General features: G+C 37.1%; 1 protein-coding gene across 4 annotated transcripts in view; it reads left to right on the plus strand.

Moving 5' to 3' along the window:
* The window catches only part of Snap25 (Synaptosomal-associated protein 25kDa), a 271,616-nt gene that overhangs the window by 73,578 nt on the left and 180,724 nt on the right, over nucleotides 1-17,314 (plus strand). For all 4 annotated transcript variants that reach the window (XM_070210840.1, XM_015169290.3, XM_002058732.4 and 1 more), the window contains one exon: nucleotides 14,863-14,904. In XM_070210840.1, coding sequence (XP_070066941.1) covers nucleotides 14,863-14,904 — 42 coding nt within the window. The remainder of the gene's footprint in view (nucleotides 1-14,862; nucleotides 14,905-17,314) is intronic.

Genomic DNA, 17,314 nt, shown 5'->3' on the forward strand with positions numbered 1-17,314 from the left:
AAAAAATATGTAGATTTGGCATAAATGATTTGTAGATTGGGTATTCCATACCCATTAGAAGACGACGCTGAAAATAGAGAAGTACATCGCAGAAATTTCGAAATGATTAAGGGCGTTTTGGAATATTTGTTTGATCGTGATTACCTTAGCGATTTCAATTTTGTCCCACGATCAACCTAATTTAAGTTATGAGTGCTATATAAATATACTCAGGTCGATATCTAAAGCGATCATTCGTAGCAATTAATCTTAACGTTTATAATACTCATCTTCTTCTACTGCAGCACTTCGCGATGGTAGTGCTTCGTAAAGGAGAGGAGCACTACTATAAAAATTCGGTATAGGAGATTTAATATTAATACTGATAGGAGAAAAAATGAAAATGTAGAACTGGTAGCATGAGAGTGCGAATCGTTTTGCAGTCAGAATCAGCAGTTTATCGAGAGCAATCGCAGGGAATGTAATTGTGAGCTTCGGCATGCTATTGAAAATGCAGTGCAGACAGAAAATGAAGAAAATGTTGAAAATGAAGAAATGGTAGATGATAAACCGTCGTTTAAATGTCTTAAATATAAATGGAAATGACGAGAATCTAGATTCAGGAGATGACAATGACCGATAAATAAAACTTCCAGATATAGTTTCAGCTGAAAGGTTAGAAAACTACTTCGAATACATTATGATCTCTTTATTTACAGTTCCGCCCTAGACATTTTCTTTCATAATACCAAAAGCATTCACTGTCATATAGCAGCTATTCGATATTCTGTTCAATGTTTTGTTGAGGCCTTAACATACTCAAATGAAAATATTCACATTCCAGGGTTTACTATTGCTGTCCGTCTTGATTTCGAGGTAACATATAATGCAGTGCGACCTATGAGGGGAATTGTCATTTATATTGCTTAAGCGGGAGGAGATTTCAATTTATGCTTGAGTTAAGTTTTTATATATTGGTTTATATAATTAAAATATGTTTAATTTAAACTTAGGAATTGGTTTATAAATAAAAATAGGTAAATATATAGCCTATATATATATATATATATATATATATATATATATATTTAAAAGTATTTTTGGGCTCGTATTCTTGGGTTCAAGGTATTTTCAAGGTATCCCGACTAGAGCATTCCTACATGTTATTACCTGAACCCATCGAAAATGGGTAAAAAGGGTACAATGTTTTTGTTCAAAAGTTTGTAAGAGGCAGAGGAAAGCGTCTCCGCCTTCATAAAGTATTTATATTCTTGATCAGCATCAACAGCCGAGTCGATATAGCCATGTCCGTTTTATACATATCGCCACCACCCCGCTAAAGCCTCATAGCTATAAATCAAGTTAATAACCCAACTTGTATTGCCCACCAATTTCAGCAACTAATACAAATTCCAAGAATTTCTGTTTACATGTACATTCATATGAGTCTGCTTCGAATTCTATCATAAGCATTGCTGATATTTTAATTCTTTTTTTTTTCTCTTTTTTCTCTTTATGACTTAATAATTTGTGTTGCTTTTGGGTAGAGGCGGTGGCAAGTCGTGCGGTCTATCGCGAATTCGAATCCTAACGAGAAAACTATTTGTTTTGTTTTTGTCTGGTGTGGCTGTTGAGTAGAGTCGGCAGCAAGTAAGGCGGTTCGCGAGTTCGAACCCTGCCAAGGAAATTTATTTTTAAATTATTAATTTATCTTTAGTAATACAAACGAGCGTGTAGCTCGATCTGCATTCGGTGTTGGAATAAGAGGGTTCAGTGTATTCCCTAGTCGGGAGCTCCCGACTAAAACCTCTAACTTGTTTTCTATCTCTATTTGTTTCTTCGAAATGTTTTTCATCTATCTCTTCTAGGTGACCTGTTTTCAGAAAAAGATTTTTGATCTCAGTAAAGGGGATTGTTAATACTTAGTATATAATTCGAAGTTATTACCATTTTCGTTTAACTTATTTATTTTGTTATTTTTGTTATTTAGTTGTATGTTATATGCAGTGGTTATTTAAATATGTCAGCTGGCCCTGCCAAGTGTATTATGTTTGGTTTTGAGATTGTATGTATAAAGAATCATTGCATATGTACTTATTGATATTTAGTAATTGGTATTGCAATCACTGTTCATAGTGCTAAGTTTTTCGTTTAACGTCCTATTAAATCGCCTAACATAAGAAATTCAATTTTGCTTGTTCTTATATTGATAACTAGCTGGTAAAATCAATGTTCTCAAAAAGTTTTGAAAATGATTTTGAAACTAAGCGGACGGTCAACAAACTACTCTCATAGAATCGTTTTACGTCATTTTACCACTGTTGCGAGTGGAACTCCCCAAATCGCTGAAACACGTATTAATTATATTTTTATGTAAAGCTTTGAAAATAGGATTGATAAGAATCGGATCGCATCTTTAAATTCACCAAAAAAAAAATCTTTAAGATGCACTTTCCACCGAAAAAGTTTACATTTTGCAAAAAATGTGAATCACATCAAAAAAAATGTTTATGTAGAACCATGGCAATGAATTTGAGGGCGAAAGACCACCCACCAAATCTTTGATTACCATATCAAATATGCGTTAGGCAAAGAAAATTATGTCGGAGATGCCCTATCCACAATAAAGTTAGGACAGAATGTGTTAGGTGAAACCCCTAGCAAAATAGTAGAAACCATACGTAGTGGTTAAGAGGATAAAGAAAGTAAGAGGGTTCAGAGTAGATGGAAATTTCTGACTAGAGCCCTTTACTTTAACAATTGAAGTATCATTAGCTTGGCTATTTTAGCGAAGCTGAGGATAACTTTTCGTTAAAAACCGCATAATCCTGGGAATGTCTTTATAAGTTTTGATGGGCTTTATGCCTTGGGTGGTTATAATATGACCTACAAATTCTGTTTCCTTTTTCATAATATCGCATTTGTCGAGTTGTAGTGTTAAACTTACTTCTCTTATTTTCGCATAAACTTAACATAAAGACAAGCTGTGTTTAACAAGTGAAGTGGAATACACTTTTATATGGTCTGCTAAAATATTATTCATTTAACTTTTAATAGTTTCCGGGGCATTTTTTAACCAAAATTGCATTACTCGTAATGTCTATTTTTGGTTGAATAGACTGTTTTGGCTACTGAGTTTTTATACCCTGAACCCACTAAAACTGTCCGTCTGTCCGTTTGTATAAACGCAAGGATCTGAGAACCTATAAGAGCTAGAGACTTGAAATTTTAGATGTAGGTGCTTCTAGTGCCTGCGCAGATCGATTTTGTTTCCGATAACCGATAACCTACTAAGTTTCCAAGCAATCGATCAAAATCGATATCGATATCCTGTTTTTTTGGGCATTCTTGGTAAATAATAAGAGCTAGAGTCACGAAACATGATATGTTGCTTCTTAAATATTATATATATGGCAATTATCTTTTATTTTATACCTATCGCCACCTCCCCGATACCACCCAACAGCTATAAATCAAGTTAATAACCCAACCTTTATTGCCAACCAATTTAAGCCACAATTTAAATGCAATTGACTTTCAGGATACACAAATATTCTATGGTTCAATAAGATATACTGCAGAAAATTTCATACAGATCGGTTTAGAGAAAACCAAACTTCCATGCAACTGCGCAATTGAATGGGACAGGGCTTTAAGAATTTCTGTAGCAGGTACACACACATATTGATGCGCGTCTGCTTCGCATTATATCGCATTCTAACAGCATGGTAATTGCGACTTTTTTTGTAATGCGAAGGAAGGAATTTTTTTTCCTGGTGTGGCTGTTGAGTAGAGACGACAGCAATTCGGCTGTCAGTTGCGAGTTCTAACCCTGCCAACGGAACTTTTTTTTTAAATTTATTTGATGTTGGAATAAGAGGGTTCAGGGTATTCCCTAGTCGGGAGCTCCCGACTAGAACCTCTTACTTTTTTTTTTAAATTTATTTAGTGTTGGAATAAAAGGGTTCAGGGTATTCCCTAGTCGGGAGCTCCCGACTTACTTGTTTCTATTTGGATATGGTGAAAACCTTCTGCAAGGTCCCTGGTAGTGAAGTGTTGGCATTTACCTAAGTCATCCAATATTTCATCCATGGCTGGTATGGGATATTTATTGTTCAAATTTCGATAGTCAATTGCCATTTGAATTATTTTTTTCGTAATGAATCATAGTCCGATGTAAATTAGATTGAAAGGAGCATAGTGAAATCTTTAAATGCCGTGTTTAATCAAAATATCTGGAATGACGAAATAGTTTTCCAACTTAATTTTTAACTGATCGTTCCTATGCCAGCTATATGATATAGTGGTCCGACCCAGCTAACTCTGACATATGCAATACCCTCTGCAAGGGTATAATAAGCAGTTACCTGTAGTGCAACAGTTTGATGGATTAAACGAAATACTTTCCTTTAATTCTACTACACGATTTATGGTACGTACGACTAGATTTGTTGATAAGATTGGGAAAGTGAAAGTGTGAGTTTTGTCTTCTGCATCTCATTCCGAGTCCGAGGATATTTATAGCCTATCCAGCAAGCTAAGCCCCTGCTTATAGCTGGGAATGGTCAGTGAGGTCCCAAAGGTATCCTGAAAGCAACTATTTTAGAGAGCAACTATTTAAGAACTATTTAAGAGAAACTTTGGTAGAGAAAACTTGATGCAAGCTATTGTAATTTTGACATAGCACGCGAAAAAAAATGATTGCGCATAGCGTAGTCTGTTGGGAACATAGATAGGAATAAGGGGCGATAATTTCCGGGGCGATAATTTAGAAATACAACACCTGGAATTGTCCTACGGGAGGTTAATGACGGAAGATTAAAAAAAAGAGGCTTGCTGGAGTAGGATGGCACCCGAATATTGAAACCTCGTAACGCAAAAAGCAAAAATTGGTTCTGAACAGATTCAATACGATTCTGGCTATTGTTATACTGCGGAGACCAGTTGCAAGAGCAGTATTTATGGAAAGGGCAAACAAGAGAGATGTACAGAAGTCTCTTTATAAAAGAATTGTTAAACTCTTTAGTGCATCGTTTAATGAATTCAAGTACACCCTTTCCCTCATTAACGATGGTATATATGTGAAGATTAAAACAGAGTTTAGAGTTTAGACTACCTGAGAAACACCAACAGTATCGTGAACTTTTTTTGAGGTAGTCCGCCTTAGCATTACTCCTTGGGTCTTACCTTTTAAATAAGAACAAATCCAAAGAAAAAGAGACGGAGGGTAACCTAATCGTTCGACCTAGTGTGAATTACATCATTGTGCATTTTAGAAAGAAAATCATAACTTATCAAGGAAGTAAGCAGCAGAATTGTCGTAGTTGTGTAATCCATGTTTATCAGGCTAGATTTGCAGAAATGCTGCAAATTCGAAGTGAATGTTTATATACCCTGAACCCATTAAAAATGGGTCAAAAGTGTATATTGTATTTATGCAACACGCAAATGTATGTAACAGGTAGAAGGAAGCATCTCCGACCCCATAAATTATATATATTCTTGATATTCTTGATCAGCATAAAAAGCCGAGTATATCCAGCTATGTCCGCCTGCCTGTCCGTATGTATGAACGCAAGGATCTCAGAACCTATAAGAGCTAGAGACCTGAAATTTTAGATGTAGGTCCTGCTAGTTCCCGCGCATTTCGAGTTTATTTCCGATAATCGATAACTTCTCCGTTTCCAATAAATCGACAAAAATCGATATCGATATCCTGTTTGTTGGGCAAGTTTGGTAATTAATAAGAGCTAGAGTAAATCGACAAAAATCGATATCGATATCCTGTTTGTTGGGCAAGTTTGGTAATTAATAAGAGCTAGAGTCACCAAACTTGACATATAGGTTCTAAAATAAAATATATATAATATATATATGTATATGCATTTTATGTTGAAGAAAGAGGGTTCAGGGTATCCCCTAGTCTGGAGCTCCCGACTTGAAACTCTTACTTGTTTTTTTTTTTTTGTTATGCTGGTTTGTTTGTTAAGTAGCGTCGTCAGCAAGTAATACGGTCAGTTGCGAGTTTGAGCCCGGCCGAGGGAACTTATTTTTTTTTTTAATTTATCTTTATTACTTCAAACGAGCGCGCTGCGCGAACTGCATTGGGTTTTGGAATAAAAGGGTTCAGGGTATTCCCTAGTCAGGAGCTCCCGACTAAAACCCTTTACTTGTTTCAAATAATAAATACTGTCCAGCTTTCCTGTGGAGAGGAACGATATAAGACTCTTTCCAAAGAGATGGCAAGACATAAGATTCAAAGGATAGATTAAAAAACTTAAGCAATATGTGAGCAAGTGAAGATGTACACTCCCTGAGTAGACGTCTAGAAGTATTGCCTGGCCCAGGAGAGTAAGAAGATTATAAAGAATTCAAAGCTATAAAGAGAGAGGAATGGGAAATAACAGGAGTAGCTAAAGAACTAGAGGAAATAATAGTATAAGGATAAGAGTTATTATTGGGCAGACTGAAGAATAGGTTGATTGGAAAAAATTAGCAAAGAAGTTAGCAGAATCAGAGACATTGCTATCTTTATCGATCCCGATAGAAAAAGAAGATGGCAAACTTGATTTAACCTTCAAGCTTACAAAATTGTTAAACTGTATCTGGTTTTAGGCAAATTCAGAAGAAAGAAGTTCGACTTCGCTATGGAATATTTAGACAATTTTGTGCACGACCTAGACTTTTTTGGATTTTATATTTATTAGGTTTGATAATTTGGGAGTGAACCAGGGTAGCTTTAAAGAAGTATTCGAAGGAATTAATATGGGAATAAACATATCTAAGATTGGGTTGAGGGTGTTATAAAAAAAAAACTTAATAGTAGTATTCATATCTACCGACTTATATGAAATAGATCAATCGGTTGCATGAATAAGTTGATTAAGCAACGAAACGTTTGCTTTGCGAAAACAACGGCAGGGCTAGTTGGTAACTGATAAATACGAAATAAAAGGATTGCAATGGAGCAGTGCGACCTCATCCACATCCACATCCTCAGGAAAGGATAAAGAAGGGGACCTAGACTCATTAGAAATAAGAAATAAGTCGTTCACAAATACAAGATCAAGTATTTTATTAAAGTGATTAAAAATTGAATTGATGTTAAATAACGAAAGATCAAGCATGTAGTCTATAAAATCGTGCTGTACCATATAATTTTGGCAGTGAATAATGACCAAGAGATGTTCGGCAAATCAACTAACACCAACCATCACATGCGTGATGTATGAAGAAACTTCTTTAATAAAAGTAAAAAAAAGAAAGAAAAGTTCTGACTGGACCACCTCAAGTCGGCCGATAATTTCTATGCAAAATAAAATGTTCGAAAAAGCCTCAAAATCAGATATCAGAATCAGAAATCAGAATCAGAGCAGGAAAGGATAAAGGAGGGGACCTAGACGCATTAGAGATAAGGTAGTCGTTAAAAAAGTACAAGTTCTAGTATTCTATTAAAATTATTAAAAATTGAATTGATTTGAAACAACGAAAGGTTAGCATGCAATCTATAAAGCCATGCTGTGCTTAAGGGACTAGATAATTTTTGGCAGTGTTGTTCGGTCAACCTGACCCTAAAAACTTCGTTAATAACGTATCAGAAAAAACGAGGAGCATAAGAGCATGTAATATAGATATTCCCTGTAGGAAAAGACACCTGAATTGAAACAATATCAGCGTCAGTAGGCTTACTAAAACAGAAAAGTTTTGATTGGAGAGTGGCTTTAACGGCAATTCATACCCCACCACCTCGAGTCGGCAGTGGCAGCGGCAGCACCGCTGCCAACGGGCGTAGACGAGAGTTTTTCGCGACCCTCCTTGATCAGATCGTCAATGCTCTTGCCCTTAAGCTCCATGATCAACCATTCTGAAAATGCGATTATATCCGAATCGACGGAAGTGCTAGCCAGAAAAGATGGTTAAGTTTGGAAATTAGCCCTCAGACATTCTGATAGCGAATAGAGAGTTGCCGGAAAATTAAGTTAGTTCTTTAAGGGGAAAGGGTTGTGAAAATACTGGAAGGGTGTCATACTGGTTTTGCTTTTTCGGCTTGAGCTCGTGAGCTATCATGTGAGGGGGCCAAAATTTGGGATCTCAAACGATTGGGATTTGGTAATTGACAAGCTAGCCGAAAATTTGCTAGCAATATAGGCTGTCAATGAGTGATGTCAGAAGAAACAAGAGACAGAAAAACTTGCCTACGAGGGGCAACAACAGTAATGAATGGAGCTGATGGGGCTACAGGTAATACAGGTAATACGTGGAGCCAAAGAGGCACCATGATTGTTTTTAGCAATCTGGGCTAAAGTGCGCGCAGGTCTTTGCGTCCAAGAGCGGACGGGGCTTAAGTAAAGAGTTTAATGGGACAACTCATGCGGATAAAACAGCTGTTATTACAGCTGGGCAATCGCTCAGAGAAGACGATATAAGTAACATTGAAGATAAGTTCAAATTGAATGGACAGAGAAAGAGCGCAAATGCAGAAATTGAGGCTTTAACCGACGATTGGGCGGAAATTCAAATTTATTATTCGAATTATACATTCTTGTCAATGCACTTGGCAATTGCAGCGATCTTGTCGCAATCACGCAGAGTGAGACCTGCACATTTAGCATGCATCATATACACAGCCAGCAATTAACAAATTGCGGCAGTACAGAATTATCATCCTGCTTGAACGTTCAAGGTTTCTTATAGCAAGACATAAGTTATACCGGCGTTAAAAGATAAGCAGAAGTTGCGAGAGCGCAGAGCGCAACGAAACGCGGCGTACAAAAGTAGAACAAGTTGTCGCTCAAAAAAAGTATTCGTACACAAGCAAATTGTTTGGAGCGAAAAGTAACAGCAAAAATTTGCGAGAGCGCGATGCACAAACAGAAAAATGCGGAAGCAAACACACGCGCAGGGGAGCACTAAAGCAAAAGAATCAAAACAGGCAATAGCAACAACACAGAACTGACGCTTTTAATAAATGCAATAATTAAAAGACTAACGCTGCACACAGGTAGCACTTTGCACAAGTTACAAAAGCTTTTTAAATGAAGCACAAGAAATGCTAAATTTAAAAATAAAAAGCAGGATTAAAGCGCTAAAATATATATGAAAATCTTGGAGCACAAGTAAAATACATGAATCACTCTTAAACAGAGAGCTCTCTCGTTTTATTTTAATTTGTTGTGAAGTTACCGGACTATCAAAATTATATTGATACTTTGGTCTATCGGACATTGTGGTTTCGTAGACTCTTTCTTGCTGAGCTACTTGTTTCAATTCGATTAAAGTAGTATCATGCCTTGCTAAGGTCACGAAAAGCCTATCTGGGGTTTTTGCATTATTACATCATTTATTGTATTTTTCATTGCTCTTGTGTATAAAACTGAATTCATCTGAATGTTTGCAAATATTAGTCGATTTTTATCGATTTTTTTATCGGTTTCTTGGAAACGAAGCAAGTTGTCGATTATCGGAAACAAAATCGATCTGGCCAGGCTCTAGGAGCACCTACATCTAAAATTTCAATACTCTTGCTCTTATAGGTTCTGAGATCCTTGCGTTCATACATACGGACGGACGAACGGACATGGCTAGATCGACTCGGCTATTGATGCTGATCACAAATATATACCTTATGGGGTTGGAAATGCTTCCTTCTGCCTGTTACATACATTTGGATTTTCACAAACACAATATACCCTTATGCCCATTTTTAATGGGTTCAGGGTATAACAAGTAAGAGGTTCTAGTGGAAAGCTCCCGACTAAGGAATACCCTGAACCCTCTTTTCCAACACCTAATGAGATTCGCGCAACGCGCTCGTTTGAAGTAATAAAGATAAATAAAAAAGAAAGTGTTCCCTTGGCTGGGCTTAAGCTCGCAGCCAACCGCATTTCTTGCGCCGACTCGACTCAATAGCCACACAAGCCAAAAAAAGCCCTTTCAGGACTCGAACTCTCGACAGACCGCACCACTTGCTATGCCTTTCAACAGCTATACCAATAATTGTGTATTGAGAAAAAAAAACTAATAAAATATCAGCACAAAAAACAATTGCAATGTTGTTAATAGAATTCGAAATTCTTACAATTTGTACTAGCTGTCCCATCCAATTGCGCAGTAAAAATTAACTTTCGTTTTTTCTTAACTGCTCTAAATGAAATTTTCTACAGTATATCTTTTTATACTATAGATTATTAGTGTATTCAATTGCGTTTAAATTGTGTCGTATAGTGGTGGGCAGCATAAATCGGTTATTAACTTGATTTATAGCTATAAGGGGAGGCAGTGATAGCTTTAAAATGAAAGAAACTTCATATATATATACTAGTCTAGAAGTAACATATCAATTTGGTGACTCCAACTCTTATTATTTACTAAAATAAACAAAAACAGGATTTCAATATCGATTTTTATCGATTACTTGGAAACGTGGCAAGTAATCGAAAATCGGAAACAAACTCGATCCGCGCAGGCAGGAGGGGCTACAGCTAAAATTGTAAGTCTCTAGCTCTTATAGGTTCTGATATCTTTGGGTTCATACATACGGACGGATAGTAGATTGCACGAACGGACAGACAGACGGACACAACTAGATCGACTCGGCTGCTGATGCTGTTCAAGAATATGTATACTTTATGGGGTCAGAGATGCTTCTTTCTGCTTGTTACATATATGTGCACAAATACATAATAACCTTTTTACCATTTTCAATTGGTTCAAGGTATAATGAGCTTGTAACGGATCGGACTGTAAATAAAAAAAAAATGTTTTAAATCGTGTACCACCAATTTATCACTGTCGCGGGTGAAATTTTCCAAATCGCTGAAACTCGCATTCTTTAAGTACTTATGTAGAACTTGGACAACAAGTATAAAAAAAAGCTTTAAACCTAAAACTTCTCCAAACAAGTTTTAGAATCTTTCTATCGAGGCTGCTTTTATTCTGCGAAAAATCTGAAACACATTTCAAATGATTGTTCGTATAGATATTAGGAAATAAATTTGAACACGAAAAATCACCCACCAAATTCTCACAAAGGAGGAATGGCTTTTTCAAGAAGTGTGAAACACCCCTGAATTGAATTTAAGCAAATATCTTTGAAAATGAGTTTGAGACCGATCGGATGGTAAACAAAAAACTTGAATACAATCTTTTTCTCCAATTTACCACTGTTGCGGATCGAAATTCCCAAATGCCCTTAGTTCCTATGTAGAGCTTTGAAAGTAAGTTTAAAGTGAATCGGAAAAATTTTAAAACATTGTCCAAATAATCCTTGAATCCTCCCCCACCAAGCCATTGACCCCCATTTCCACGCGAAACGTCATCCGCCAAATATTTAACTCCCATTTCCGCCAAGTAGGAATACATATTTGGAAAACTGTGAAACACCTCTCAAATGAATTTGAATAAAGATCTTTGACATTGAGTTTAAGGCCGATCGGAATTGAAACAAAAAGTTTCATACAAACGTTTTTTGCGATTTTTCCAAACTAGATATGCAACCACGTCTTAACGTGCTCCTTCATCAATTAAGTTAACCACAGTGAAAATTCCATCTTTTGAGCTGTGCGTTGATCACCAATCAACCCGCCAACGTCGGCGGTGCCGTGATCGAAACAAGCATAGTTTTATTTTCACAAATTAAACAATCATATTTGGGATACAATTTTTTACCAATCAAACAAGCTGCCTATGCTTTATTGTGCCAAAACAAATAACTAAAATATTATAAAACAAGTGAGAGTTTCTAGTTGGGAGCTTCCGACTAGGTGATACCCTGAACCCTTTTCTTCCAACACCAAATGCAAATATATATAATATTCTAGAAGCTGTATGTCAAGTTTGGTTACTCTAGCTCTTATTGCTTATTAAAATTGACCAAAAACAGAATTTTTATATAGATTTTTTATCGATTATAAGTCTCGATTTGCGCAGGCACTAGGGGGACCTACACCTAAAATTTCAGGTCTCAAGCTAAGTATTATAGGCTCTGAGATCCTTGCGTTCATACATACGAACAGGCGGACAGATGGACTGACGGACAGACAGACAAACGGACATGACTAGATCGACTCGGCTGTTGATGCTGATCAAGAATATCAAGAATATATATAAGTACTTTATGGGGTCAGAGATGCTTCCTTCTGCCTGTTACATACATTTGGATTTCGCACAAATACAATATACCCTATTGACCCATTTTTAATGAGTACAGGGTAAAAAAATAAAAAAAATGCTCGGTAGAGTTCGAACTCGCAAGGGACCATACTACTTGCCTCCTCTTTTACTCAACAATCCTATAATTGAGTCTTAATAAAAAAACAACGGATTAAAAGAGCAGCACAAAAATCAACACATTCGCAATATCAATGCCGGTGATAGAATTTACATGTATACAGAAATTCTTGCAGTTTTTGCACCCCGTTGGACCTTGTGTTGTGCGGGGCTTCCAGTCCCCAGTTTTATGAAGCTACATACTTGCAGGCTACGGATTTTGACTAGAGGATTGATCTAGTACTATGCGCATTAGAAAGCACAGAAACGGTCTTGGCTCTCTGATCCCTACAATTGCATACTCTCTACTGAACCAGAAATTTCTCCCTGAATCCATTGAAAAGGATGTTTTGGTTTTGTACCAATAGCAGGCAAAAGGAAGCATTCCCGATTTCTTGAAGAGTATATATTCTTGATCAGAACGATGATATTGTATATCCCGCACAGTATAAACTTGTTTCAAACTATCAAAAACTTGCCTTATAAAAAGACCAGGCACTAAAGACGACTCGTGCCCTAAGCATGTTTGTGTGCAGTAGTAGCATTTAATATACTGTAGGGCTATCAGAGCGTATTTTTCATGGATCATGCATGTGCGAATTGCGAGCTCTGATTTAAAAGTGGTTCCCAGTGTTCCCAGTGGTTCCCAGTGAAAGGTCGTCAGCATGAAGGAACAACAGACAAATGGATTTGAAGTCCATTCTCCAGCCTTGGGTATATGGATAGTTCTTAATTTTTAGTCAAACATCTGGAATATGACAAGTCCTTAGCAGAAAGCTAGTTGTGCATGATTCAAACCTTGGAGACCTTTCGACTCGAAGCTGTATATTTTCCTCCTAATATAACGCTTGCTTAGGAGAAAGCGGCTAAGAGTATCTTTCTTCGGCAAGGAGTTATGCGCTCGAGATAATCAAATTATATGTCAGTTGATGTTGTCGGTTGTCTCTTACTTTTACCATCTCGGTTCCGCTTACAGTCAGGCTGATCAGGACATCAGCAGAAGTTGCTTTAATTGTTGGGGGCGGGTGTCCCTCAAGGCACCGTACTGGGTCCCTTCGTCTACAATTTGTTCACGGCAAACATCTCGACTCCGGCTGACCTACATGAGTTCGCCACCCCAGAAAACACTTGACATACACTTGATGACCAAATGTGGCCATAACGACGTGGCAATATTTTAGTCCGCCCACTGTGAGTACGAAGGCACTTGCTTGAGAGCTGGGGTCGCAGGTGGAACATCAAGCACAATGCCTCAAAGTGGCGGTCAGACTACACACTGAGACGTGGCAAGGCTCGAGCAGTCTGGATAGATGGCAGCCCCCTTTACCCTGGCATAAGCGCTAAGTATCTTTTAATTGTATTAGATTAGAGTCTTACCTTTCGGGCGCATATCGACGGCCTTCTTAAACAGTGCCGCTTTAAGATCGCCAAGCACAACTGGCTACTAAGCCTCATAGCACATTGCAACTTTGCTGCAAACGGTCAGTTTACAACGTCGTGGTGGCGCGAACTTACAGATACGGTATCCACGTTTAAGGAATTGCATCTCGTACAAATCGGACACGGATTCAGACACTCCAATACTTTGTCTTGAAATGAAAATGTATTTTATTTTTGAATCAATACAATAAACATGTATAAAAAAAATTCAAAAAGGTCTCCAGAATTTTGTAACAGGTTTGAATGATTTGGTTGATATGGGTATCGGCGTAGATTTTGCTAAGATACCCACTGTTATTAAACTTGAAAGAACGCTTTGCTTTAGCCAAAGGAAGACTCTATTGTGTATGGCGACACAGGATGTAGTGCCAAACGCCGCTTTTTAAACTTAAGATTTGGAATATTTTCTCGTGTATATAACCGTCAAACGATATTTTGAGATATTAGAACATGTCCACTAATGCGAGATACATGAGAATATTTTTAGCAATAGCGGTTATAGTCCGGCCTTGCCCGTGATCCGTCTCTCGCTACATACTTTAGACATTACACTTAGTTGAATTGATTACCACTTCTACTTAACAATATATTGAAAATGCATGGAATAAATAACACACTGTTGCTATCAATAAAGAAGAAGAAGGTCTTGTGGTAAGAGTTGTCAAGCAGAAAAATAAGTTAAGTTTATTATACATTTACCCGCATTTTTCATTTAAGAGTGGTTACATTAACGTAAACGTATTAAATTACTTTTTTTATATGAGTTTGAAACCGATAAATAACAAATAATTAAAATATTCTTCCGCATTACCAAAGTTACGGGCGGAATATTCGAAATCGCTAAGAAACAAATTCATTTATTTTTATATAGTCTTTGCAAAAAAGTTTAAAGTTTGCATTTTTTAACGAAAAGTCTGAAAAACGTATTAGATGAGTTTCCATAAAGATCTTTGAATATGATTTTCATGCCGATCAGATGTAAAACGAAAAAATGTCTCACGACACTTTTTTGCCAATTTAGTTTCGTGCCAAAGGAGTCTCAGAACACACATTACGTTTATTATTATGTTTATTTTCCAAGCACTTAATAATAATAATCAATAATAATTAATTAATAATTAATAAAAAGAAATAAGGTGAAATGTCTTAAACGAATATCTTAACATTTTATTGCAGTCCTTGGAAAGCACCCGACGAATGCTTGCTCTTTGTGAAGAGGTAAGATAACCATATTAGTTATAAGTAAATTTTAGATTATCTAAAACGATTTTAAAAAATTAAATGAATAACTAAGCTTCATTGTTTACAAAAGTTTTATAATCATTAAGGGATCATCGGAAACAGAGCGTCTTGCAGTCTCGTAGTCTGTCCGTATAAAAAAAGTTTAGGCTGTGTGTGTGATTCCAGATTTTACAGAAACTTCTGACTTAACTTTAAGTTTAATCTTAAAATCTCAAGCTTTTCAAACCAAGAATCTGATTATTTAGATTTATTTAATTTTTTGCGCTGGTATCGATTAGTGCCCGTAATATCTGACATAATAATGGAGGAACTTTTAGACAATATGACTGATAAATTGACAACGAAACCCCAAACTTCTGACAATGTATGTAGATGACTGTAACGAGCAATACAGGAGAAAAGAACATTCAAAAGAATTAAATTTGTTTCACAAACATATTTAACTCACAGTGGAACTAAAACAAGACGGGAAGCTACCATACTTAGACACTTTGGTAAATAGAGTAGACAACTCACTCAAAATTAAGTGGTATATGAAACCCATAGCCTCTGGACGAATACTTAACTCAAGTAATGTCATTTCAAAATACCATGTGGCAGGGATAAAAGCCATCATTGCAACAACGTGTACATCGGCACAACAAAGTCCAAACTAAAAACAAGAATAACCCAACACAAATCTGACTTCAAATTAAGACATCAAGATAGTATACAATATTATATTATGTATTATATATACACTGTATGAAAAGCAGCACACCAAAGTTCGATGCGACGGCAATTTTACAACAAGAACAACACCATAACAAAAACATACATTAGAACAGTTACACATAATAAACTCACCAAACAACAGACGACTAAACTACAAAACGGACACAAAAACTGCTCTCACATATACAGACATCTGTTGAATTTTCAAATAGTTTCAACCTCCACATCAATAAGAGACGAATCGTCAAACTAGTGCCCTGAAGACGGTTGCCGAAGTGCAGCCGAAATATATTGGTTAGATTATAACAAAATTGCGTTTCAATTTGGATTTGAATAAATAAACCCCGGACCTCGAGCCAGCTAAACAACAAATTGAAAAAAATGTTAGCCGTTTTTCTCCATATGAAACTGTGAAAACACCGAAAATATTTTTCTGATTAGTTCTCAGTTATTTATTAGCCAATATTTACAGCTTTTGGGTCACCTTATACTAAAAGCTATTGTCGTGTGCCAAACGAAGTTGGAACACTGCAAGGCTTACACTTGGCCCCTGGCTATGTTACTCCGATGTTAATAGAAACAGCATATGCAAAACGTGCTAGTGCAAGTCCAAATTCAAATGCCAGTGCAAGTGCTGATGTAAATGCAAGTGTTTTATTCTGAACGGATTACATCTTACCGCAGTCTATTCTCCTACGGCCTTCGAACTCACGACAGTAAAAGGCTTAACATTTAAGAAATGGCGGAAACATGCCAATACAATGTGCCATCTCCAAATGAATGGTCCTCGTTGTCACACGTAAACACGGCAACCCATATTTTTTTCTTTTGACGTCCAATCATAACAAGTGTCCAAGGTCCAAAGTAGTCCAGACCCTTAAAATTAAATGGCCATCCATTGGCCTCTAATCTGTCCTCTAGCAAAGAACCGATTATAGGTGGTGCTGGCTGCCCTCTATGTAGCTTGCACACACTACATCCAGATATTACTGTACGTAATACTCGACGCAGCTTTGTTATCCAAAATCTGGTCCTGATGTCGCCCTTGTCGCATCCACATTTTGATGCTTCATTTACACATGGTAATTGTTCACAGTCACAGTCTCCTCGCACAGTGCAGCATCAATCCTGCCATACGCACGCAAGACTCCATTGTCATTAAAGTAGGGCACCATCCCTCTTATGTCGCTTCGAGGACCGACTGATTCATCATTCCTTGCATGGTTCGGGCTGCGGCCATCTGCTATCTGACTACCGTAAAAATGTTGGCCCGTCTAACCATCGTTACCGTTGGCTGAGGTATGCGTGGCAAAACGGGCTGGTTGCGTCGACTGCTGCGTTTTCAGCTGTAGGTACCTATCTCCAATGGGAAACCTTTGTTGATTTTAAAATTTCTCCCACTCGATTTCCAACGAACTGCTTATATCGACGGTGGGTACTTCCTACCAAACGCAGCACTGTTTTGGAATAAGTCCATAGAACAGCACCGCTGATCGCTATACTGTGCTCTTTTTTGACAGTGTCAATCAGCCTCGGCCCTAACACGGCTGCTTGCAATTCCAGTCGTGGAATTGACATAGCTTTCATTGGTGACTTTTAAGTACGTTACAGCTGCGATTACTACTGGCTAGCGTCGACAAAAACGTTCAGTTGCATTGCTCGCACTGGTATT

The sequence above is a fragment of the Drosophila virilis genome, unplaced genomic scaffold (genome assembly GCF_030788295.1).
Source record: "Drosophila virilis strain 15010-1051.87 unplaced genomic scaffold, Dvir_AGI_RSII-ME tig00001170, whole genome shotgun sequence".
In the NCBI taxonomy this organism is placed as follows: domain Eukaryota; kingdom Metazoa; phylum Arthropoda; class Insecta; order Diptera; family Drosophilidae; genus Drosophila; species Drosophila virilis.